The 27,912-nt window shown below is 42.8% G+C and overlaps 1 protein-coding gene across 1 annotated transcript in view; it reads left to right on the top strand.

Annotated features, from left to right (window-relative positions):
- ca12 (carbonic anhydrase XII) overlaps nt 1–27,664 on the top strand; it is a 64,926-nt gene extending 37,262 nt beyond the window's left edge. The window contains exons 9-10 of the mRNA XM_061969460.2: nt 2,001–2,024; nt 27,501–27,664. Of these exons, the coding sequence (XP_061825444.2) occupies nt 2,001–2,024; nt 27,501–27,664 (188 nt within the window). The remainder of the gene's footprint in view (nt 1–2,000; nt 2,025–27,500) is intronic.
- Nucleotides 27,665–27,912: the final 248 nt, after the last annotated feature.

Genomic DNA, 27,912 nt, shown 5'->3' with positions numbered 1-27,912 from the left:
AAAAGGTGTAACTTGTACATTATATTTATTCATTGCACACAGACTGATGCATTCAAATGTTTATTTCATTTAATTTTGATGATTTGAAGTGGCAACAAATGAAAATCCAAAATTCCGTGTGTCACAAAATTAGAATATTACTTAAGGCTAATACAAAAAAGGGATTTTTAGAAATGTTGGCCAACTGAAAAGTATGAAAATGAAAAATATGAGCATGTACAATACTCAATACTTGGTTGGAGCTCCTTTTGCCTCAATTACTGCGTTAATGCGGCGTGGCATGGAGTCGATGAGTTTCTGGCACTGCTCAGGTGTTATGAGAGCCCAGGTTGCTCTGATAGTGGCCTTCAACTCTTCTGCGTTTTTGGGTCTGGCATTCTGCATCTTCCTTTTCACAATACCCCACAGATTTTCTATGGGGCTAAGGTCAGGGGAGTTGGCGGGCCAATTTAGAACAGAAATACCATGGTCCGTAAACCAGGCACGGGTAGATTTTGCGCTGTGTGCAGGCGCCAAGTCCTGTTGGAACTTGAAATCTCCATCTCCATAGAGCAGGTCAGCAGCAGGAAGCATGAAGTGCTCTAAAACTTGCTGGTAGACGGCTGCGTTGACCCTGGATCTCAGGAAACTGAGTGGACCGACACCAGCAGATGACATGGCACCCCAAACCATCACCCAACCATGCAAATTTTGCATTTCCTTTGGAAATCGAGGTCCCAGAGTCTGGAGGAAGACAGGAGAGGCACAGGATCCACATTGCCTGAAGTCTAGTGTAAAGTTTCCACCATCAGTGATGGTTTGGGGTGCCATGTCATCTGCTGGTGTCGGTCCACTCTGTTTCCTGAGATCCAGGGTCAACGCAGCCGTCTACCAGCAAGTTTTAGAGCACTCCATGCTTCCTGCTGCTGACCTGCTCTATGGAGATGGAGATTTCAAGTTCCAACAGGACTTGGCGCCTGCACACAGCGCAAAATCTACCCGTGCCTGGTTTACGGACCATGGTATTTCTGTTCTAAATTGGCCCGCCAACTCCCCTGACCTAAGCCCCATAGAAAATCTGTGGGGTATTGTGAAAAGGAAGATGCAGAATGCCAGACCCAAAAACGCAGAAGAGTTGAAGGCCACTATCAGAGCAACCTGGGCTCTCATAACACCTGAGCAGTGCCAGAAACTCATCGACTCCATGCCACGCCGCATTAACGCAGTAATTGAGGCAAAAGGAGCTCCAACCAAGTATTGAGTATTGTACATGCTCATATTTTTCATTTTCATACTTTTCAGTTGGCCAACATTTCTAAAAATCCCTTTTTTGTATTAGCCTTAAGTAATATTCTAATTTTGTGACACACGGAATTTTGGATTTTCATTTGTTGCCACTTCAAATCATCAAAATTAAATGAAATAAACATTTGAATGCATCAATCTGTGTGCAATGAATAAATATAATGTACAAGTTACACCTTTTGAATGCAATTACTGAAATAAATCAAGTTTTTCAAAATATTCTAATTTACTGGCTTTTACCTGTATTATGGCTAGGGAGACGTTGTGCTTGTGTTATGGCTAGGGAGGGGGAAGGAAAGAGAGGTTTTTGGCGTTGGGAAGAGAGACCATTTTGGGGAGGCGCGATAGAATGTTCTATGGTTAGACTGGTCTCAATCAAAATGTATATTGGCAAAGCTTTGAGAATATACAACAAAATACCTATTCTGTCTCTGGTGGTTTTTCAACTCAGCTTTAAGTGTCGGAAAGAACTTGGGAGCGAATTGTGACTTGAATTCCCTGGGAGGAACAACTGGTCCAAAACGCAACACTTTCCAGATTTCCCTTGCTTGCTATTTTCTTGAAAAACCTTTCAATAAACTGCAAGAAAAACAAAAAGTCATTCAAGTTTTATTATTTTCTATAATCAAAACCTGCAACGTGTTATGATGAAATGACGTCTGTGTATGTTCAGTTGCCAATCTTTTTCACCTTTTTTCTTTTTCTGTGTCACTCAGCTGCTCAAACTTGGATGAACTCTGGTATGTCAGCCTTATGTGTACTTAACATTTTTATAATGTCATCCCTTTTTTATATACAGTACATCTCAAGTGCTTTTAATCACGTTACAAAACCCCAAACCAGTAACGTTGGCACATTGTGTAAATGGTAAATAAAAACAGAATACAATGATTTGCAAAACCTTTTCAACATATATTCAATTAAATAGACTGCAAAGACAAGATACTTAACATTCAAACTGGTAAACTTTATTTTTTTGCAAATATTAGCTCATTTGGAAATTGATGCCTGCAACATGTTTCAAAAAAGCTGGCACAAGTGGCAAAAAAGACTGAGAAAGTTGAGGAATACTCATCAAAGATTTATTTGGAACATCCCACAGGTGAACAGGCTAATTGGGAACAGGTGGGTGCCATGATTGTGTATAAAAGCAGCTTCCATGAAATGCTCAGTCATTCACAAACAAGGATGGGGCGAGGGTCACCACTTTGTCAACAAATGAGTGAGAAAATTGTCGGAACAGTTTAAGAACAACATTTCTCAACGAGCTATTGCTGCAAGGAATTTAGGGATTTCACCATCTACGGTCCATAATATCATCAAAAGGTTCAGAGAATCTGAAGAAATCACTCCACGTAAGCAGCAAGGCCGTGACCTTTGATCCCTCAGGCGGTACTGCATCAAAAAGCGACATCCGTGTGTAAAGGATATCACCACATGGGCTCAGGAACCCTTCAGAAGACCACTGTCAGTAACTACACTTTGTGGCTACTGTACGGTACAAAGCCCACATAAGGGCAAGGAAAAACTCACCCCAGTGGGACGTCGATGTGAATGACTATGAGAAACCTTGGAGAGGACCGCATATGTGGGTAACCCCCCCCTCTAGGGGAGACCGAATGCAATGGATGTCGAGTGGGTCTGACATAATATTGTGAGAGTCCAGTCCATAGTGGATCCAACATAATAGTGAGAGTCCAGTCCATAGTAGATCTAACATAATAGTGAGAGTCCAGTCCATAGTGGGTCTGACATAATATTGTGAGAGTCCAGTCCATAGTGGATCCAACATAATAGTAAGAGTCCAGTCCATAGTGGATCTAACATAATAGTGTGAGAGTCCAGTCCATAGTGGATCTAACATAATAGTGTGAGAGTCCAGTCCATAGTGGATCTAACATAATAGTGAGAGTCCAGTCCATAGTGGATCTAACATAATAGTGAGAGTCCAGTCCATAGTGGATCTAAATATAATAGTGTGAGAGTCCAGTCCATAGTGCATCTAACATAATAGTGAGAGTCCAGTCCATAGTGGATCTAACATAATAGTGAGAGTCCAGTCCATAGTGGATCCAACATAATAGTAAGAGTCCAGTCCATAGTGGATCTAATATAATAGTGTGAGTGTCCAGTCCATAGTGGATCTAACATAATAGTGAGAGTCCAGTCCATAATAGATCTAACATAATAGTGTGAGAGTCCAGTCCATAGTGGATCTAACATAATAGTGAGAGTCCAGTCCATAGTGGATCTAACATAATAGTGAGAGTCCAGTCCATAGTGGATCTAACATAATAGTGTGAGAGTCCAGTCCATAGTGGATCTAACATAATAGTGAGAGTCCAGTCCATAGTGCATCTAACATAATAGTGAGAGTCCAGTCCATAGTGGATCTAACATAATAGTGAGAGTCCAGTCCATAGTGGATCTAATATAATAGTGTGAGAGTCCAGTCCATAGTGGATCTAACATAATAGTGTGAGAGTCCAGTCCATAGTGGATCTAACATAATAGTGTGAGAGTCCAGTCCATAGTGGATCTAATATAATAGTGTGAGAGTCCAGTCCATAGTGCATCTAACATAATAGTGAGAGTCCAGTCCATAGTGGATCTAACATAATAGTGAGAGTCCAGTCCATAGTGGATCCAACATAATAGTAAGAGTCCAGTCCATAGTGGATCTAATATAATAGTGTGAGTGTCCAGTCCATAGTGGATCTAACATAATAGTGAGAGTCCAGTCCATAATAGATCTAACATAATAGTGTGAGAGTCCAGTCCATAGTGGATCTAACATAATAGTGAGAGTCCAGTCCATAGTGGATCTAACATAATAGTGAGAGTCCAGTCCATAGTGGATCTAACATAATAGTGTGAGAGTCCAGTCCATAGTGGATCTAACATAATAGTGAGAGTCCAGTCCATAGTGGATCTAACATAATAGTGTGAGAGTCCAGTCCATAGTGGATCCAACATAATAGTGAGAGTCCAGTCCATAGTAGATCTAACATAATAGTGAGAGTAAGTAAGTGCAAGTTAAAACTCTACTATGCAAAGCCAAAGCCATTTTAGCAACAACACCCAGAAACGCCACCGAGCTCATCTATGATGGACTGACACAAAGTGGAAAAGTGTTCTGTGGTCTGACGAGTCCACATTTCAAATAGTTTTTGGAAACTGTGGACGTCGTGTCTTCCGGACCAAAGAGGAAAAGAACAATCCGGACTGTTCTGGGCGCAAAGTGTAAAAGGCAGCATGTGTGATGGTATGCGGGTGTATTAGTGCCCAAGACATGGGCAACTTACACATCTGTGAAGGCACCATTAATGCTGAAAGGTACATACAGGTTTTGGAGCAACATATGTTGCCATCCAGGCAACGTTACCATGGACGCCCCTGCTTATTTCAGCAAGACAATTCTAAGCCACATTATGCGCGTGTTACAACAGCGTGGCTTCATAGTAAAAGAGTGCGGGTACTAGACTGGCCTGCATGTAATCCAGACCTGTCTCCCATTGAAAATGTGTGGCGCATTATGAAGCCTAAAATAACACAACGGAGACCCCCGGACTGTTGAACAAATTAAGCTGTACATCAAGCAAGAATGGGAAAGAATTCCACCTGAAAAGCTTCAAAAATGTGTCTCCTCAGTTTCCAAATGTTTACTGAGTGTTGTTAAAAAGAAAGGCCATGTAACTGTCAGGACGTGGACTATGATGCAGCTTACTGCGTGGATTAACAATCGGACAACACCAGTCATGGCTTGAAGGTAAATACATGATTTATTTTATCGATACAAAAAGGGGTACAAAGAAAAAGCGCTCACAGCGGAGGCACAGACTTAGCGTGGGAAACAAAAACTAGCACATAGGCCGACTATGGACATGAAACAAAAGTCACTAACTGTGGCATTAATAAACAAAAACCTATTTGGCAGAGCAGGAATCTATGGCATGAAACGAGCACGAACAGAGCAGATACAGAGTATGAAATGAGCAATGTCGCCAGGCCGACTACCTGGCAACTACAGGCTTAAATAATAAAGTCTTGATTAGTGACAGGTGTCCATCCATCCATTTCTACCGCTTAATCCCTTCGGAGTCGCGGGGGGCGCTGGAGCCTATCTCAGCTACAATCGGGCGGAAGGCGGGGTACACCCTGGACAAGTCGCCACCTCATCACAGGTAGCGACAGGTGTGATTCAAACAAATGAGACAGGTGAAAAATATGAGTTGCCATGGTGACCAAACAATGGAGCGTAAACAGGAGCTAAAACAGTCGTAAACCAACAGAACATAACCAAACAAAACATGACCACAGAACATGACAGTAACACAGTGGTAAAAATGCCCATGTGACAACTTGTTTGCAAAGTGTTGCTGCCATTAAGTTCTAAGTTAATGATTATTTGCCAAAAAAAAATATGTTTCTCAGTGTGAACATGACATATCTTGTCTTTGCAGTCTATTCAATTGAATATAAGTTGAAAAGGATTTGCAAATCATTGTATTCTCTTTTTATTTACCATTTACACAACGTGACAACTTCACTGGTTTTGGGTTTTGTAAAACAAACTCATTACAATATAATCTCTGTTTAAAGTGCATTCACTCATTAACCAAACAATCAGTCAGGTACGCTTGAACAACATAATACCCAATACAACGTTAGGTCATCATAAAAATGTAACAATGCCCCCATATTAGGTGTCTTATAGCTCACATACACTAATACTGTACATCATACTTGCCAACCTTGAGACCTCCGATTTCGGGAGGTGGGGGGTGGGGGGCGTGATCGGGCGTGGTTAAGAGGGGAGGAGTATATACAGCTAGAATTCACCAAGTCAGGTATTTCATATATATATATATATATATATGTATATATATATATATATATATATATGTATATGTATATGTATATATATATATATATATATATATATATATATATATATATATATATATATATATATATATATATATATATATATATATATAAAAGAAATACTTGACTTTCAGTGAATTCTGGGGAAAAAAATCACAAGACTATTTCATCTCTACAGGCCTGTTTCATGAGGGGGGGGTACCCTCAATCATCAGGAGATTTTAATGGGAGCATTCGCATACCATGGTTTATATATGGCACAGAGTGGGTGGGTACAGGCTGGCCTAGGGGCGTGGTGGTTGGCTCATGTGTTACCTAGGAGGTGTTTCCGTCTATGGCGGCATGTTGTTACAATTTCGCTGCGCTTGTTGAGGGATGACAGGTCTGGACGGTAAATAATAAACAGTTTCTCTTTCAAGCATAGGTTGCATCTTTTATTACCACTATTGTACGGTGTGCTGGATGCAAGAATTTGCCATGTTATTGAATATTCAACATTATTGTCTTTGAGGTCCCAAATGTGTTTGCTGAGTTCTGTGGTATTTCGCAGGTTTTTGTTCCTGAAAGAAGCCTTGTGATTGTTCCATCTGGTTTTGAATTCTCCCTCGGTTAATCCTACATATGTGTCGGATGTGTTAATGTCCTTGCGTATTACCTTAGATTGGTATACAACTGATGTTTGTAAGCACCCCCCGTTGAGAGGGCAATCAGGTTTCTTTCGACAGTTACATCCTTTGTTGGTTTTGGAGTCGCTCTGTCTGGGGGTCGACGGCTCATTTGCAATTGTTTTGTTGTGGTTTGAGATGATTTGTCGTATATTGTTCATGCAGCTGTAGCTCAATTTAATGTTGTTCTTGTTGAATACTTTTCTTAGGGTGTTGTCTTTGGGAAAGTGTTTGTCAATCAGATTGAGGAATTTGTGTCCAATGTTCGTTGAGACGTTTTTGCTGTATGGGGGGTTGTACCAGATGATGTCGTTTCGTTTTCTGTTCTTTTTTGGCTGGTTTCCTGGCGTGGGTTCATAGGTGAGGGTGAAATTGTATCCGCTTTCATCAAGGGCTTTTTGGTACGGGGGGGTTGCTTGGTCAAATTCAGCTTTGCTAGATGACAGCATCGATAGCCTATATATATATATATATATATATATATATATATATATATATTAGAGATGCGCGGATAGGCAATTATTTCATCCGCAACCGCATCAGAAAGTCGTCAACCATCCGCAATCCACCCGATCTAACATTTGATCAGAACTGCATCCGCCCGCCATCCGCCCGCACCCGCCCGTTGTTATATATCTAATATAGACGATGCAAGGCATTAGTGAGGTTATAAAGCTTTTGCCTGTTAAAGAAAGGAGACTGATCCAAAGCAGTACAGACATTCGCGTGCCACGCTGTCACGACCCAGACGCACACCAGTGCGCAATCATATGGGAGCCGCGCTGAGCGCACCTCCAAGCGCATCTCGCTGCCGGCGACGTCCGGGTATGGGCCCGACGCTCCAGCGCCATCCATTTTCAGGGCTAGTTGATTCGGCAGGTGGGTTGTTACACACTCCTTAGCGGGTTCCAACTTCCATGGCCACCGTCCTGCTGTCTATATCAACCAGGGTGAGCCCCACCCCTTTCGTGAGCGCACTGCGCGCGGAGTGACCCCTGTTACGCGCCCCCGGCAACAGGGGTGGCGGGCAGGTAAGCTGCTTACCTGCTGCGCGTGACGCCGGCCGCAGCGAAGGCGGACGAGGCGGGGTGTCGGTGCGGTGGGCGCGGTGGTGACCCTGGACGTGCGTCGGGCCCTTCTCGCGGATCGCCTCAGCTACGGCTCCCGGTGGGGCCCTCTCGGGGGAAGGGGCCTCGGTCCCGGACCCCGGCGAGGCGTCGGGGGCCTTCTCCGCTCCGTAAAAGTGTCCATCTCTTTTCTTTTTTTTTCTTCTGTTGTGGCATATGCTGCAGGTGCCTGCTCGTTTTTCGTATGTGGGTAACAACATTTAACTATGTATATATTGTAATGTTCCCAGGAACGTAGGCTCATAGACTTATTCATTTGTCTCGTATTTATTGTAATAAGATGCAATGTAACCACACAACAGCTCCAATGTGCGTCTCCCCTCTTTCCCGGCAAAACTCGAACTAACACTTCCTGTCAACAACGTCACTTCCCTAACTTGCCCGGAAGTCCCGCCCCCCAGCCAAAGCCATTGGCTAACACCCCGTAGCTAGCCGCTACATCATATTTCCGAATTGGTTTAACTGCCACCCGCCTGAATCTATTTAAAATCAAATTTTTTTTTATTTTAATCGCCCGACCCGACCCGACCCGACTGATAAAATCTAATTTTTTAAAATTTCATCCGCCCGATTCGCGGATAATCCGCGGACTCCGCGGTTGTGCCCGCAAACCGCGCATCTCTAATATATACAGGTAAAAGCCAGTAAATTAGAATATTTTGAAAAACTTGATTTATTTCAGTAATTGCATTCAAAAGGTGTAACTTGTACATTATATTTATTCATTGCACACAGACTGATGCATTCAAATGTTTATTTCATTTAATTTTGATGATTTGAAGTGGCAACAAATGAAAATCCAAAATTCCGTGTGTCACAAAATTAGAATATTACTTAAGGCTAATACAAAAAAGGGATTTTTAGAAATGTTGGCCAACTGAAAAGTATGAAAATGAAAAATATGAGCATGTACAATACTCAATACTTGGTTGGAGCTCCTTTTGCCTCAATTACTGCGTTAATGCGGTGTGGCATGGAGTCGATGAGTTTCTGGCACTGCTCAGGTGTTATGAGAGCCCAGGTTGCTCTGATAGTGGCCTTCAACTCTTCTGCGTTTTTGGGTCTGGCATTCTGCATCTTCCTTTTCACAATACCCCACAGATTTTCTATGGGGCTAAGGTCAGGGGAGTTGGCGGGCCAATTTAGAACAGAAATACCATGGTCCGTAAACCAGGCACGGGTAGATTTTGCGCTGTGTGCAGGCGCCAAGTCCTGTTGGAACTTGAAATCTCCATCTCCATAGAGCAGGTCAGCAGCAGGAAGCATGAAGTGCTCTAAAACTTGCTGGTAGATGGCTGCGTTGACCCTGGATCTCAGGAAACAGAGTGGACCGACACCAGCAGATGACATGGCACCCCAAACCATCACCCAACCATGCAAATTTTGCATTTCCTTTGGAAATCGAGGTCCCAGAGTCTGGAGGAAGACAGGAGAGGCACAGGATCCACGTTGCCTGAAGTCTAGTGTAAAGTTTCCACCATCAGTGATGGTTTGGGGTGCCATGTCATCTGCTGGTGTCGGTCCACTCTGTTTCCTGAGATCCAGGGTCAACGCAGCCGTCTACCAGCAAGTTTTAGAGCACTTCATGCTTCCTGCTGCTGACCTGCTCTATGGAGATGGAGATTTCAAGTTCCAACAGGACTTGGCGCCCGTGCCTGGTTTACGGACCATGGTATTTCTGTTCTAAATTGGCCCGCCAACTCCCCTGACCTTAGCCCCATAGAAAATCTGTGGGGTATTGTGAAAAGGAAGATGCAGAATGCCAGACCCAAAAACGCAGAAGAGTTGAAGGCCACTATCAGAGCAACCTGGGCTCTCATAACACCTGAGCAGTGCCAGAAACTCATCGACTCCATGCCACGCCGCATTAACGCAGTAATTGAGGCAAAAGGAGCTCCAACCAAGTATTGAGTATTGCACATGCTCATATTTTTCATTTTCATACTTTTCAGTTGGCCAACATTTCTAAAAATCCCTTTTTTGTATTAGCCTTAAGTAATATTCTAATTTTGTGACACACGGAATTTTGGATTTTCATTTGTTGCCACTTCAAATCATCAAAATTAAATGAAATAAACATTTGAATGCATCAGTCTGTGTGCAATGAATAAATATAATGTACAAGTTACACCTTTTGAATGCAATTACTGAAATAAATCAAGTTTTTCAAAATATTCTAATTTACTGGCTTTTACCTGTATATATATATATATATATATATACACATATACACACACATAACACTCATCTACTCATTGTTGAGTTTAGGGTTGAATTGTCCATCCTTGTTCTATTCTCTGTCACTATTTTTCTAACCATGCTGAACACCCTCTCTGATGATGCATTCTGCTTCGTCTCCTTGTTGTGTGCGCAGTTGTGCACTGCACTCTCTAAAAGCCCTCGATGATATTGTCACATATGCATGTACAGTAGATGGCAGTAATGTCCTGTTTAAGAGTGTCACAACATTGCTGTTTACGGCAGACGAACTGCTTTACGGTAGACGAAAACGTGACTGCTGTTGTTGTGTGTTGTTGCCGCGCTGGGAGGACGTTAATGAAACTGCCTAAAAATAAACCCACATAAGAAACCAAGAACTCGCACTCGATCATTCTACACTTATAACGTGATTGGGCAGGCACGCTGTTTATATTGTGAGAAAGTGGACGTGAGAACAGGCTGTCAACACGTCACTCAGGTCCGCATGGAGCTGGAGGGGGCGTGGCCTCCAGCTCCGCCTGAATTTCAGGAGATTTTCGGGAGAAAATTTGTCCCGGGAGGTTTTCGGGATAGGCGCTGAATTTTGGGAGTCTCCCGGAAAAGTTGATCCATACGGCCCAGCCCTACAGCAGCCCTAGCGATTGTGCTAGCACAGTTTAGGGATCAATCAATCAATCAATCAATCAATCAATCAATCAATGTTTATTTATATAGCCCTAAATCACAAGTGTCTCAAAGGGCTGCACAAGCCACAACAACATCCTCGGTACAAAGCCCACATAAGGGCAAGGAAAAACTCACCCCAGTGGGACGTCGATGTGAATGACTATGAGAAACCTTGGAGAGGACCGCATATGTGGGTAACCCCCCCCTCTAGGGGAGACCGCATGCAATGGATGTCGAGTGGGTCTGACATAATATTGTGAGAGTCCAGTCCATAGTGGATCCAACATAATAGTGAGAGTCCAGTCCATAGTAGATCTAACATAATAGTGAGAGTCCAGTCCATAGTGGGTCTGACATAATATTGTGAGAGTCCAGTCCATAGTGGATCCAACATAATAGTAAGAGTCCAGTCCATAGTTGATCTAACATAATAGTGTGAGAGTCCAGTCCATAGTGGATCTAACATAATAGTGAGAGTCCAGTCCATAGTGGATCCAACATAATAGTAAGAGTCCAGTCCATAGTGGATCTAATATAATAGTGTGAGTGTCCAGTCCATAGTGGATCTAACATAATAGTGAGAGTCCAGTCCATAATAGATCTAACATAATAGTGTGAGAGTCCAGTCCATAGTGGATCTAACATAATAGTGAGAGTCCAGTCCATAGTGGATCTAACATAATAGTGAGAGTCCAGTCCATAGTGGATCTAACATAATAGTGTGAGAGTCCAGTCCATAGTGGACCTAACATAATAGTGAGAGTCCAGTCCATAGTGGATCTAACATAATAGTGTGAGAGTCCAGTCCATAGTGGATCCAACATAATAGTGAGAGTCCAGTCCATAGTAGATCTAACATAATAGTGTGAGTGTCCAGTCCATAGTGGATCTAACATAATAGTGAGAGTCCAGTCCATAATAGATCTAACATAATAGTGTGAGAGTCCAGTCCATAGTGGATCTAACATAATAGTGAGAGTCCAGTCCATAGTGGATCTAACATAATAGTGTGAGAGTCCAGTCCATAGTAGATCTAACATAATAGTGAGAGTCCAGTCCATAGTGGATCTAACATAATAGTGTGAGAGTCCAGTCCATAGTGGATCTAACATAATAGTGAGAGTCCAGTCCATAGTGGATCTAACATAATAGTGTGAGAGTCCAGTCCATAGTGGATCCAACATAATAGTGAGAGTCCAGTCCATAGTAGATCTAACATAATAGTGAGAGTCCAGTCCATAGTGGGTCTGACATAATATTGTGAGAGTCCAGTCCATAGTGGATCCAACATAATAGTAAGAGTCCAGTCCATAGTGGATCTAACATAATAGTGTGGGAGTCCAGTCCATAGTGGATCTAACATAATAGTGAGAGTCCAGTCCATAGTGGATCTAACATAATAGTGTGAGAGTCCAGTCCATAGTGGATCCAACATAATAGTGAGAGTCCAGTCCATAGTAGATCTAACATAATAGTGAGAGTCCAGTCCATAGTGGGTCTGACATAATATTGTGAGAGTCCAGTCCATAGTGGATCCAACATAATAGTAAGAGTCCAGTCCATAGTGGATCTAACATAATAGTGTGAGAGTCCAGTCCATAGTGGATCTAACATAATAGTGAGAGTCCAGTCCATAGTGGATCTAACATAATAGTGAGAGTCCAGTCCATAGTGGATCCAACATAATAGCAAGAGTTCAGTCCATAGTGGATCTAACATAATAGTGTGAGAGTCCAGTCCATAGTGGATCTAACATAATAGTAAGAGTCCAGTCCATAGTGGGGCCAGCAGGAAACCATCCCAAGCGGAGACGGGTCAGCAGCGCAGAGATGTTCCCAGCCGATGCACAGGCGAGCGGTCCACCCCGGGTCCCGACTCTGGACAGCCAGCACTTCATCCATGGCCACTGGACCTGTGCTCCCCCCCCCCATTGCTCCCATTTTTCATTGTTCACAAATCTGCCAAAATCTGTGTTAGTGAGCATTTCTTCTTTGCCAAGATAATCCATCCCACCTCCCAGGTGTGGCATATCAAGATGCTGGTTAAACAGCATGATTATTGCACAGGTGTGCTTTAGGCTGCCCACAATAAAAGGCCTCTCGGAAATGCGCAGTTTTATCACACAGCACAATGCCACAGATGTTGCAAGTTTGGAAGGAGCGTGCAATTGGCATGTTGACTGAAGGAATGTCCACCACAGCTGTTGCTCGTCAATTTTGCAGTACAGACCATGTGTAATGACTCCCGGACCAGCAGGTGCACATCCATGATTGTCTGAGGCCAGCCACCCGGACAGCTGCTACAACAATTGATTTGCATAACCAAATAATTTCTGCACAAACTGTGAGAAACCATCTCAGGGAAGCTCATTTGCATGCTCGTCGTCCTCATGGGGGTTTCCACCTGACTGCAGTTCGTCGTCGTAACCGACATGTTGGAGAGATGTTCTCTTCCCAGATGAATCCTGCTTTTCACTGTTCAGGGCAGATGAACAGTGTGGGAGAGCAGTTTGCTGATGTCAACGTTGTGAATCGAGTGGGGTTATGCTATGGGCCGGCGTATTTTACGGACAACGAGCGCCAGTGTATTTTATACAAACCCCGTTTCCATATGAGTTGGGAAATTGTGTTAGATGTAAATATAAACGGAATACAATGATTTGCGAATCCTTTTCAAGCCATATTCAGTTGAATATGCTACAAAGACAACATATTTGATGTTCAAACTGATAAATATTTTTTTTTTTTTGCAAATAATCATTAACTTTAGAATTTGATGCCAGCAACACGTGACAAAGAAGTTGGGAAAGGTGGCAAAAAAGACTGATAAAGTTGAGGAATGCTCATCAAACACTTATTTGGAACATCCCACAGGTGAACAGGCTAATTGGGAACAGGTGAGTGCCATGATTGGGTATAAAAGTAGATTCCATGAAATGCTCAGTCATTCACAAACAAGGATGGGGCGAGGGTCACCACTTTGTCAACAAATGCGTGAGCAAATTGTTGAACCGTTCAAGAAAAACCTTTCTCAACCAGCTATTGCAAGGAATTTAGGGATTTCACCATTTACGGTCCGTAATATCATCAAAGGGTTCAGAGAATCTGGAGAAATCACTAAACGTAAGCAGCTAAGCCCGTGACCTTCGACATCAACACGCGACATCAGTGTGTAAAGGACATCACCACATGGGCTCAGGAACACTTCAGAAACCCACTGTCAGTAACTACAGTTGGTCGCTACATCTGTAAGTGCAAGTTAAAACTCTCCAATGCAAGGCGAAAACCGTTTATCAACAACACCCAGAAACGCCTTCGGCTTCGCTGGGCCTGAGCTCATCTAAGATGGACTGATACAAAGTGGAAAAGTGTCCACATTTCAAATTGTTTTTGGAAACTGTGGACGTCGTGTCCTCCGGACCAAAGAGGAAAAGAACCACCCGGATTGTTATACTCGTAAAGTGTAAAAGCCAGCATGTGTGATGGTATGGGGGTGTATTAGTGCCCAAGACATGGGTAACTTACACATCTGTGAAGGCGCCATTAATGCTGAAAGGTACATACAGGTTTTGGAGCAATATATGTTGCCATCCAAGCAACGTTACCATGGACGCCCCTGCTTATTTCAGCAAGACAATGCCAAGCCACGTGTTACATCAACGTGGCTTCATAGTAAAAGAGTGCGGGTACTAGACTGGCCTGCCTGTAGTCCAGACCTGTCTCCCATTGAAAATGTGTGGCGCATTATGAAGCCTAAAATACCACAATGGAGACCCCTGGACTGTTAAACAACTTAAGCTGTGGTTAGGGTTAGGGTTAGGGTTAGGGTTAGGGTTAGAGGGTTAGGGTTAGGGTTAGGGTTAGGGTTAGGGAATGGGAAAGAATTCCACCTGAGAAGCTTCAAAAATGTGTCTCCTCAGTTCCCAAACGTTTACTGAGTGTTTTTAAAAGGAAAGGCCATGTAACACAGCGGTGAACATGCCCTTTCCCAACTACTTTGGCACGTGTTGCAGCCATGAAATTCTAAGTTAATTATTATTTGCAAAAAGCAAATAAAGTTTATGAGTTTGAACATCAAATATGTTGTCTTTGTAGCGCATTCAACTGAATATGGCTTGAAAAGGATTTGCAAATCATTGTATTCCGTTTATATTTACATCTAACTCAATTTCCCAACTCATATGGAAACGGGGTTTGTACATACAATCAAATCTGTGCAATCCATACTAAACATTGCCACTCTAAATACGCAGACAGACGAAGGAGGAGAAACTCGGAAGACTGGGAGCGATACAGTGAAGGAAGAGAGAAACGAATGAACGACGCAAACGAGACGCGTGAGACGGAGACCACAGACAAATCAATAAACATGGCTTTCTTTGAGAAGAGAAAAGTAGATTTTGATAATAGAGCTTTAAACCTAAAATAGAGAAAGTCATTTATCTTCATTTTTATCCCTCTGGAAGCGCAAAACCAGACTGTCTCGCATTCTCTGAGATCGTGGCTCTCATAAAAAGTGGTATTGTGAAATGACACAAAAGCACAACGTTTTTGACCAGACATAATGACTCAAGCCTAAACTGAGGTCGCAGAAAATAAGCAGTCTAAAGATGAGCAATGCAGCCGAATCCTGACCCGTTCATTCAGGGTCCAATAGAGCATACTTGCCAACCCTCACGGATTTTCCGGGAGACTCCCGAAATTCAGCGCCTCTCCCGAAAACCTCCCGGGACAAATTTTCTCACGAAATTCTCCCGAAATTCAGGCGGAGCTGGAGGCCACGCCCCCTCCAGCTCCATGCGGACCTGAGTGACGTGTTGACAGCCTGTTCACACGTCCGCTTTCCCACAATATAAACAGCTAATGATGGAGGGCGAGTTCTTGGTTTCTTATGTGGGTTTATTGTTAGGCAGTTTCATTAACGTCCTCCCAGCGCGGTAACAACACACAACAACAGCAGTCACGTTTTCGTCTACCTACCGTAAAGCAGTTGGTCTGCCGTAAACAGCAATGTTGTGACACTTTTAAACAGGACAATACTGCCATCTACTGTACATGCATATGTGACCCACCCATAATGTGTCACATTTGTGTGTTGATTTATTTAGTTTATTTTGTGGTTTGAATTCGTTTTTGGAGCTGTCATTACACATTTATCAGTATTCACATTGGTCAGTAGGGGGCAGTAGGGCGTTTCTTCCCAATTGAATGCTATCACCTGCAGACCGGAAGTGTCTTGTCATTCTGATGAGCGCGACCAGTCTGTGAACAATTGAAACATCCTGTGTGCTTTTTCCTCCTGTATAACAGGTTAGTTTTGGTGAATCAACTCACTGAATAATATCCATGTGATCTTTTTATAAGTTTAAGTACACATTCTGATGGTGGAGCCTAACTCTAAAGTGTTTGTGAGTTGTAGTTTGTATTTGTGAATCAATCCAGTGCACAGCTGCAGTAATCAATACAAAAAGGCGACGTGAGTACGCAATGTTTATATAGGAACTTCTGAATTCAGACTCCCAAATTAGAGCTCCCGTTTTCTTATTGATTTTATAATGTATATTTGTATAATGTGTGTGTTCTGAAATAGTGACAGAGAATAGAACAAGGATGGACAATTCAACCCTTAACTCAACAATGAGTAGATGAGTGTTATGTGTGTGTATATGTGTAAATAAATGAACACTGAAATTCAAGTATTTCTTTTATTTATTTATTTATATATATATATATATATATATATATATATATATATATATATATATATATATATATATATATATATATATATATATATATATATATATATATATAATAAAATATATATATTGCTAGAATTCACTGAAAGTCAAGTATTTCTTATATATATATATATATCTTAACCACGCCCCCGCCCCACCCCCGACCACCCCCCACCCCCCAACCCCCACCCCCCACCTCCCAAAATCGGAGGTCTCAAGGTTGGCAAGTATGCAATAGAGTAACTGCTAATGAATGTTCCCTCAGACCAAGTTTCAAATCCCAAGCTAAATCCCGATTACATGCAGACATTGCTATATTTCATCACACAATACATGAGGGATATTCAACTAAATAGTTTTGGGGGCCACATTTCCAGAAAGTTAAGAGTTACAAGAGCACTCTGCTGTTTTAGGACCTTCTACAAAAAAGCTAGTCAAAGATTATCTTTATGACAACACTCGAGTGTTTTTAGGAATTTCCTGCAAAAATGTGAGTCTCTAACAAGATGTTTTAACTGAACTCACGGGCCACAAGTTGAATAGCCCAAATGATGAAAAAGAGTGGACCTAAAATTGAACCTTGAAGAACACTGCTAGTATAACTAAAGAAGTTGAACATACCTATGAAGGTTCTCAATCATCCAGGTTGTTGTCATCGTTGTCCAACTGGACTGCTTGGTTTGTCTTGGAAGACGTTTCGCTGCTCATCCGAGTAGACTTCATCAGTTCGTGCTCATAGACTTAGATTGGTCAGATCTAGTCCAAACGGTTGGTGCAAAATAAAACCAAACATTTATACTCCAGAGAACCAGGATGGTGTGCCTGGGCAAGGATGGTTTCGCCTTATCTTAGTGAGAAAAACAACTGTTTTGATGCAAACGAGCAATCGTACTGTCAAAGCCAAGACAGTCATTGAAGTGTAAATTCCCCTCGTTAGCATTGAGGTCATGTGTGGCAGAACTATTGCTGTGGATCCACTACTTCCAGTCCAAAATAGTCATAATTTCCCCCGCATAAGCATTCCATTCATTGCATTCTGGTCACCTTCTGGTCACGTTCTATGACCAGAACGTTTCTAACTCCTGTTATTTGTTGGAGGGTAAATTGCAGAGTATTTTAAGAATGGTTGAAAGGACAGTGTTGTATGTAGGAAATACCTCAATGCTAACGAGGGGAATTTACACTTCAACGACTGTCAATGGCTTTGACAGTTAGGATTGCTCGTTTGCATTAAAACAGTTGTTCTTTTCACTACAATAGGGCGAAACCATCCTTGCCCAGGCACACCTTCCTGGTTCTTTGGTGTATAAATATTTGGGGTTTTGGCACCAACCGTTTGGATTAGATCAGACCAATCTCTGACGGACATCTACACCTCCCGCTGCCTCAACAGAGCCAGTGCCATCATCAAAGACAGCACCCACCCTGGCTCTGACCTGTTCCACCTGCTGCCCTCTGGGAAGCGCTACAGGTGCATTAAAACCAAAACAAACAGGCTAAAGAACAGCTTCTTCCCCAGGGCCATAACCATCCTGAACGGACTGCCCCATTGTCCCTCATAACTGCCTTCTCTTCGGTGCAATAACCCATTCCACCAACAACCCTGTTTTTGTTTTGTTTTTTCATGTATATATTCATTTCACACCATATTCATTGCACTTCTACATTTTTTAAATTTTTATATATTTGCACATTGTTTTTCTAGCATGCACACATCGCACTGTATGGAATGGCCTCAATCTCGTTACCTTGCGTAATGACAATAAAGCTGATTCTGATTCTGATTCTGATTCTGATTCTGATCTAAGTCTATGAGCACGAACTGATGAAGCCTACTCGGCTGAGCGGCGAAACGTCTTCCAGGACAATCCACGCAGTCCAGTTACGAATGATTGAACACCCTGACATAAAGAAGTTGAACAAACTACTGACTACTAACTCTATTTGAAGTAAACAAGCTACATCAACACTCTAGTTACATAAATCACAATATGAAAAACATGTGTAAAAAGAAGAGGACTTAAAAGGTTGCCTTGAGGAATGCCATTACAACCCAGTGTTCTGTTTGCTAGCAAGCTTAAACTGTCAATGTAAAGATCTGCCTAAGTGTTTGCAGTGGTCCAAGTCCTTCGATAATGTTTTGGGGGAATTAGCTGCAAAAATGTTTGTCTCCCAAGTTTGGAACGGAACTCGGGGGCCAATATCGTGTCATACCCGAGCTAGATTTGGCCCCCAGGATACCGGTTAAATAACACTGCACTACTTCATAACCCAACACTGCGATCTTTGCTTTATGTTCTCTAAGGCCCAGTCCCAATACACCCGCTCTCCCAACTTTTTAGCCTGTTCCCTACATTTTGCTCATTCCCGTGACGAGTGGTGTCCCAATTACTCTTTGCATATAGAGGTAGTGGGCATCAAAATGGGTAGGGGGTATAAAACTATTTTATTAAATGTATTATTATTAACCCTAAGAGGGAAGAATGTGCAAACGTAACTAAGTCGTCGCTTACGGGCCCGAACGTAAACTATGCAGTGGTGTCCCAATTCCTAGGTAAGATTACAAAACTCTACTCCTTGTTGCTTAATTTTGAGGGTGTAGTGGTTGTGGGTGAAGGTGAGGATGAACATCGGGATTGGGCCAAACTACACCCACTTGAATGTTAGTGGACTCCCCCTGTCCCTGAGTTGTATTTGTGTACAATGTATAACAAACTTCTTACGCTTCCACGCACTGCAGGTTTGCTGGTTCCCATTCTTGTTGGCTCTGCACTGGGACTCATTTTCGTCGTATGCTTTATATGCTGCCTGTTAAGACAAAAAGGGTAAGAGAGCAGAAACCAGACAAGAAAGCCTGCTGCTTCAAGTCACCACTCACTGACTCGCAGAGGTGGGACCAAGTCATTGTTTTGCAAGTCACAAGTAAGTCTCAAGTCTTTGCCCTCAAGTCCAAGTCAAGTCCCGAGTCAAGACAGGCAAGCCCCGAGTCAAGTCCAAAGTCAAGACTGGAAAGTCTCAAGTCAAGTCCTAAGTCCTGCCTTTTGAGTTTCGAGTCCTTTCAAGTCCTTTTAACCACAGACTAATATATTAACACAGATTGTGTATGCTTTTCAAACGCTGTATTTATTTATTAAAACAAGTGCATTTTAAATTGCAGGAAAGAAAATTGTGCTGACATTGCACTTCATAATAGCACTATTAACCAGTCATTTTAAACATTAACTCATTCCTTTACAGAACAAACACATTGAAAAATAAAGTGCAAATGTACTTATTTGTACAAAAGTGTTAACATTGAAAAAACATGACATATACGTGAACATAACAAAAAAGTTGTACTTTTTATATGTCAGGGCCCTATGCTGCATTGCATTTGCAAAAGACCAAATTAGCCAAGAGTCTGTCAGTCATTTGTGCACGATGGGGGCGTAGTATGATGCCACCATGGCTGAAAACTCGCTCCACTGGAGCACTGGAGGCAGGCACTGCCAAGACTCTCATGGCCACTCGGAACAGTGAAGGAAGAGACTTCATGTTCAATGCCCAGAACAAAAGGGGGGAGAGAGTTGTTTTGGGTTGGTGCACTACTTGTAAGTGTATCTTGTGTTTTTTATGTTGATTTAATTAAAAAAAAAAAAAAAAAAAAAAAATTATTTCTTGTGCGGCCCGATACCAATCGATCCACGGACCAGTACCGGGCCGCGGTCCGGTGGTTGGGGACCACTGAGGTAAACAACCAACAGTATGTCAGAAAGCTAGCTAAAACGGTACACATATTCATAATATAGTATACATTTGAACTGACCTTTATTTGACTATTTTTGTCTTTTTTTAGGTGGCTAAAATACGCGGTGCTGCTGACCGCCGTCTAACGTTACGTGTGATATATTGACTAACGTAACCCTGCTTGAAAAAAATCACTGAACAAAAAGTATGAATAAGGTAGTGAACTGCAACAGATTCCCGTGTTTGCAATAACGTTATAACGTTAGCAGTGAGTTTACAGCCTCACTGATTTAACTACACAGCAAATAAAAGTCACGTTACTTAGCCAATAAACGCTATCTTACATTCAAAACTTACCGTTCTTTGTGCAACTTCAAATGCCGGACGAAGTTGGAAGTTGTTGCCTCTCCATCAGTAATTTTCGAACCGCATGTGTTGCATACTGCAAACCGTTTTGTGTTGACCACCTCGTAATTTTTATACCCAAACGAAATTATTTTAGGTATCATTTTTTGTTCACTGGCGTGTGGTTTGGACATGTCTTCTTCGTTGGTTGTCCTGCAATTTGATTGGATGAATGCTGTGTGATGAAAACAAAGTAGATCTAATTTGATTGGCTGTTGTACTGAGACCACACCAGCTGACACACGCAACGCTGATAGACAAGTACACAATGAAAAATACGGAGCGCTCCCGAATAACTTTTTCATCTTTGGGTTTTGGGGAAAGTAGCAAGTCATGTCAAGTCATGTCAATTCAAAAGGCTCAAGTCCAAGTGAAGTCACAAGTCATTGATGTTAAAGTCTAAGTCGAGTTGCAAGTCTTTTTACATTTTGTCAAGTCGAGTCTAAAGTCATCAAATTCATGACTCGAGTCTGACTCGAGTCCAAGTCATGTGACTCGAGTCCACACCTCTGCTGACTCGCATCAAATGCTTGAACGCCTCAAAGTCTGTCTTGCACCCTTGAATGTTTTCTTTAGTGAAGATTCTACAAGAGACAGGTTTATGGAAAATAATGTAGGTATACATGTACTGTATAAGTGAGGGAGGGAGAAAGGAAGGAACTCTGGTTCACAATCCAATAGAGTTGGTGGCAGTAATGCATCTTTAACATTGAGTGACCTGCCAAGCAGCAATAAAATATTTTAGGGAGCTAATCCCGCAGGGGTAGATGAGACCCGCCCGGAGTTCCTTAAGGCTCTGGATGCTGTGGGGCTGTCTTGGTTGACAAGACTCTGCAGCATCGCGTGGACATCGGGGGCGGTGCCTCTGGATTGGCAGACCGGGGTGGTGGTTCCTCTCTTTAAGAAGGGGAACCGGAGGGTGTGTTCTAACTATCGTGGGATCACACTCCTCAGCTTTCCCGGTAAGGTCTATTCAGGTGTACTGGAGAGGAGGCTTGCTAGATAGTCGAACCTCGGATTCAGGAGGAACAGTGTGGTTTTCGTCCTGGTCGTGGAACTGTGGACCAGCTCTATACTCTCGGCAGGGTCCTTGAGGGTGCATGGGAGTTTGCCCAACCAGTCTACATGTGTTTTGTGGACTTGGAGAAGGCATTCGACCATGTCCCTTGGGAAGTCCTGTGGGGAGTGCTCAGAGACAGGGGCGCCGCTAGGGATTTTGGGCCCCATGAAAAGAATCTTTACAGGGCCCCCAACACAGTGTCATTATTTTTTCTGTATTATGATTTCATCATCATTAAGGGCCTCTCTGGGCCCCCCTCCATCATGGGCCCCTAGAATCCGTCTCCTTTACCCCCCCTTTTCGGCGCCCCTGCTCAGAGAGTATGGGGTATCGGACTGTCTGATTGTGGCAGTCCGCTCCCTGTATGCTCAGGGCCAGAGCTTGGTCCGCATTGCCGGCAGTAAGTCGGACACGTTTCCAGTGAGGGTTGGACTCCGCCAAGGCTGCCCTTTGTCACCCATTCTGTTCTGAACTTTTATGGACAGAATTTCTAGGCGCAGTCAAGGCGTTGAGGGGATCCGGTTTGGTGGCTGCAGGATTAGGTCTCTGCTTTTTGCAGATGATGTGGTCCTGATGGCTTCATCTGGCCAGGATCTTCAGCTCTCACTGGATCGGTTCGCAGCCGAGTGTGAAGCGACTGGGATGAGAATCAGCACCTCCAAGTCCGAGTCCATGGTTCTCGCCCGGAAAAGGGTGGAGTGCCATCTCCGGGTTGGGGAGGAGATCTTGCCCCAAGTGGAGGAGTTCAAGTACCTCGGAGTCTTGTTCACGAGTGAGGGAAGAGTGGATCGTGAGATCGACAGGCGGATCGGTGCGGCGTCTTCAGTAATGCGGACGCTGTATCGATCCGTTGTGGTGAAGAAGGAGGTGAGCCGGAAGGCAAAGCTCTCAATTTACCGGTCGATCTACGTTCCCATCCTCACCTATGGTCATGAGCTTTGGGTTTTGACCGAAAGGACAAGATCACGGGTACAAGCGGCCCAAATGAGTTTCCTCCGCCGGGTGGCGGGGCTCTCCCTTAGAGATAGGGTGAGAAGCTCTGCCATTCGGGGGGAGCTCAAAGTAAAGCCGCTGCTCCTCCACATCGAGAGGAGCCAGATGAGGTGGTTCGGGCATCTGGTCAGGATGCCACCCGAACGCCTTCCTAGGGAGGTGTTTAGGGCACGTCCGACCGGTAGGAGGCCGCGGGGAAGACCCAGGACACGTTGGGAAGACTATGTCTCCCGGCTGGCCTGGGAACGCCTCGGGGTCCCACAGGAAGAGCTGGACCAAGTGGCTGGGGAGAGGGAAGTCTGGGCTTCCCTGCTTAGGCTGCTGCCCCCGTGACCCGACCTCGGATAAGCGGAAGAAGATGGATGGATGGATGGATGGAAAACCATGTTTCCTTGTACCAAGCCTGCATCTTGGGGTTCGTCAACAACGCACCTTGACACTATCTTGACCTGCATTAGATGGCTTTAGCTTTATCTTTTCACTGAGCGGATAAAGAAACCTTTTTTTTTTAAATATTTTTGCAAAGCGTTTTATTTAAAGTCCAGTCAAGTTAAATGTGCCAGCGAGCACCCCAGTGGCCGTCTCCTTAGTCATCTTTGCACTGGACATCTTGTAAGATTTTCTGCGGTCAAGGAAATATGCTGTAAAAATTCAGTGGTTTTGGGCAATTTTTAAGACCCATTTTTCCCTGACTCAAACTCCGAAGAGGTCTTTTTGGAATGAGTTGTGGTAACATGCAATGTGGATCACGAAAGAAGGTTTTGTGATGCCCTCCTTATGTCATGGTGGTCCTTTTGCAGTGTCTTAATGCACTTTGATGCTTCCTGTCCTCTTCAAATCCCTTTGCACATTATCCAACATGATGTGGTGAGCCCCTAAGGCCCGTCAGGTCAGCGCTGGGCCGCTGAAAGTCCCGGGTCAAGTCGGACCGAGTCATCCGTTCCCTTGGGCCTTCCTGACTCGGCGGAACCACGTGCGGACCACAGTCCATACAATCAGGGGACAGGAGTCATCAGGCATCCTTGATGGTAGGGTGACATGAGAAGGACCGGCTATGCCGCATTTGCCCCAACCCTGTACTTAGACCTGCTCCATGATATCATAATAAAAGACTCCACAGAAACTCTGGAACAAACAGGTCCTGCCCTGGTGAATACTGCTGAGAAAGACGGCTTTTGTGGTTTTTAGGATGACCCCGAACCCATGTTGATTTCCCAGCAGCACTCTTTGTCCACTTGATCACAGGACTGCTGGAAACTCACTACCTTATCATCTTTATAGGACGTCTTTTGACTAGATTAGCGCACATGCTGACACTGGAATGTCAAATACGCTAAAGTGATTCAGTGGTATGTCTCATCTATGCTGCTCTTGACCCCAATTACTGTTTGTATCCTGTTAAAATAAAGAGAAGTAATGAGAGGTATCACTTGACTTTTTATACAAACTCGCTGGCCTTAAGATTAGATTTATTGGTCCCCTTGGGAACTGAGCACAATTTCCTAACTTCTGGCTAATGCAACTATCTTCCAACCAATCCATTAAGGCAGCGTTTCTCAAAGTGTGGGGCGCGCCCCACTGGTGGGGAATAGAGACATGACAGGTGGGGCGCGAGGTACGGGAGGAAATTTCACTTTAAATTTTTTTTTTTATTATTATATTCTTAGATTTTTTTTTTTTACTATGCTTTCATTTTCTATACACACTGTAAATCACTTTGTGATTCTGTCTGTGAAATCCGCTACATAAATAAATGGAAATTACCGGTACTTATTTTTACTGTAGGCTTTAAATTTCTCGGTAGGAGCGAAAGTTTGACAGACATAGCAACAGTAACCAATGGGGGCGGGGCTAAGCGGAACAAACTTTCGCGCGGATGGGTAGCAGGCTAATGTGTGGACCACAATTACACAAATATATACATTTGTGACTCGCACCTCAAAGGTCGTCGAGCCAGAGCCAGCGCCTGCAGAGAAACAAAAATGTGACGGGCACACACTGTGTCATTCACCGGGAAGCACTCGCGTCAAGGCAGCTCAGCCCCGAACTCAATGAGGTTTTAACAGATGTTGTGAGCGCGGTAAATTTGATCAAAACACGACCACTGAAAGTGCGACTGTTCTCTGCACTGTGTGAGAAAATGGGAGCTGATCATACAGCCGTGCTGTTTCACAGTGAAGCAAGGTGGCTCTCACGGGGAAAAGTGCTGTCACTTGCCCTGTCTTGCCAAATGCATAGCTCCTCCTTTTTTTTTTTTGCAAAGATTGCAAAGTGGCACTTTTATTTTATTTGTCCTGAGCAAGACACTTCACCCTTGCTCCTGATGGGTGCTGGTTAGCGCCTTGCATGGCAGCTCCCTCCATCAGTGTGTGAATGTGTGTGTGAATGGGTAAATGTGGAAGTAGTGTCAAAGCGCTTTGAGTACCTTCAAGGTAGAAAAGCGCTATACAAGTACAACCCATTTATCATTATCATTTATTATTGAACTTGATGCAAGTTATTTGATTTATTATTGAACTTGATGCAAGTTATAACACTTTTTTTTTTTATTATTGAACTTGATGCAAGTTATAACACCTTTGTTTTATTTATTATTGAACTTGATGCAAGTTATAACACTTTTTTTTATATATTATTGAACTTGATGCAAGTTATTTGATTTATTATTGAACTTGATGCAAGTTATAACAATTTTTTTGATTTGTTATTGAACGTGATGCAAGTTATAACACTTTTGTTTGATTTATTATTGAACTTGATGCAAGTTATAACACTTTTTTTGATTTATTATTGAACTTGATGCAAGTTATTTGATTTATTATTGAACTTGATGCAAGTTATAACAATTTTTTTGATTTATTATTGAACGTGATGCAAGTTATAACACTTTTGTTTGATTTATTATTGAACTTGATGCAAGTTATAACACTTTTTTTTATTTATTATTGAACTTGATGCAAGTTATTTGATTTATTATTGAACTTGATGCACGTTATAACACTTTTTTTGATTTATTATTGAACGTGATGCAAGTTATAACATTTTTTTTTATTTATTATTGAACTTGATGCAAGTTATAACACTTTTTTTGATTTATTATTGAACTTGATGCAAGTTATAACACTTTTGTTTTATTTATTATTGAACTTGATGGAAGTTATTTTATTTATTATTGAACTTGATGCAAGTTATACCACAACTGCACAGTTATTTTATTTATTATTGAACTTGATGTTATTTTATGTTATTGAGTTTGAATGTATACAACTTGATGTTCAATAAATTTGAAAATGTTAAAGCTTGGCATTAGCGCTCTGTTGGGGTGATGGGGGCAGGTGGTGGGGCTTGAAAACTCCCCCTTGTCCAAAGTGGGGGATGACAAAAAAAGTTTGAGAACCACTGCATTAAGGCATGATGAACAGAGTCATGGTCAAAATGATCTACACATTAGTAGCAGAAGTCACTAGCAAGGAATGTGGCATTGCTGTTGGTGTGTAAAGTACATTTGTGATTCCAAGTAAAAATGGACAACATACTCAGTTTGTACCCACTTCATGTGGTTAGTGTATGGACCATATAATGCTATGTATGGACCATATGAGGCTCATGGTTTCTATAATACTTTAAATACCAAGGTGCTTTTTATCTTCAGCGTTTAGGAGTATCATCTTCTGGGGCAGTAATCAACCACAGGTCAATACTTCATTAAAGACACATCTCTGTCTATGTGGTTAGAGAGACATTTCTGTCCCATCCTGCAAGATGAAATCCACAAAGACAACCCCAGTACATCATAGCAATTACAAAAATGCATGGTGTTTATGTACTCCTGTTGCAATTTTAGGGATAGTCCCTAAAGAGAATATGTCCAGTGGAAAAAATGTCTTGTGATGACAGCGGTCCGAGGAGAAAGGTCAATATGAATGCCGCTTAATTAAAGACAACAGTACTTCAAATAGCCCGTGTTCTGAGTGGGTAGTGCAGAAGGCTTTTCTAAACACATAAAACCTGGAAGAAGATGGACGACAGTGGAAGAAAACAGGAAAGGATGGCTACAGTCAGAGACTCACCGTCAAACGATACCAGAAATGAAAAGGTCCAAGATATAACAAGCATTGTCAATTGCAGACTTCCGGGGTCGCAAGCAGCTTGAGAAAAATAAAGAAAGAACGTTGTTTTTAATTCTGTTAAGACAACTTCAGTCACTGTAAGTCAGGCAAAATTAATGGATTTTTAGTTCCTACAGTGAGCGCCTAAACTGTCAAAAGAGAAAAGCGCAGAACACGACATTATTTGATCCACAAAATATGTTTTGCAAAGTGTAAGTGGCCCCAGCAGTATTATATTGTCTGTGCAATACACATGATCAAAAGTGTTGCTACTTTTACGCTTGAGAAGGAAAAACTCACAAGAATCACTGAAATAATTGGAAACTGACAAAAGTGATAATACAGAATAACATACAAAAAATTAGAGACTGTATATCGGACATTGCTTTTGATTTGGGGTTTGAGAGAACTTTAAAAAAAATCTAATGAATGGTTTGGTTTGGTTTGGGTAGGTTTAAGCAGGGCTGTGGGAACACAGACTGCGGCGATTTCTGAATTGAATCACAAAATGGATCACATCATGGAGAAGCTTGCTGAAAAGGAAAATTGAATTGAATTTGAGAGAAGCCAGCATAGACAAATAGAACAGACAAGTCATTGTTTTTTGTCTGCTCGCAGAAAACAAACATCCTAATCTACGATTTGACTCCCTCGAAAGGCCTCGACTCTGTGAACAACAGGAACAGGCTGTTCTGGAAAACACCCCCGAGGACGCTTTTGACCTCCCTCTCTCCTCAACGACACCTGGAGTCGAACTTTTGCAGATCGGCCTCAGTCTGTAAAAAACATTACATCATCACACCCAAGACAATTGGGCACACATGCACACACCCGCCCTCCCCCACCCCACACCTTCACCACCGCTTCTTTCTCGGGGTGATGGTCGGATGGCAGCGCTTCATGGCTGCGGTCGCCTTCCAGGGCCCCAACTCCCCGCCCCTCTGTTGCCAGTTTGTGGTGATTAAATGTAACGTGTTTATGTGTGCATTGCATGGAGGTTTTTCCCACTCCAGACTAGGCCCCCTTAGGC

Source organism: Nerophis lumbriciformis, linkage group LG10, assembly GCF_033978685.3.
Source record: "Nerophis lumbriciformis linkage group LG10, RoL_Nlum_v2.1, whole genome shotgun sequence".
NCBI classification, from domain to species: domain Eukaryota; kingdom Metazoa; phylum Chordata; class Actinopteri; order Syngnathiformes; family Syngnathidae; genus Nerophis; species Nerophis lumbriciformis.
Note: the sequence above shows the minus strand (reverse complement) of the source record. Positions and strands in the feature narration are given on the sequence as shown.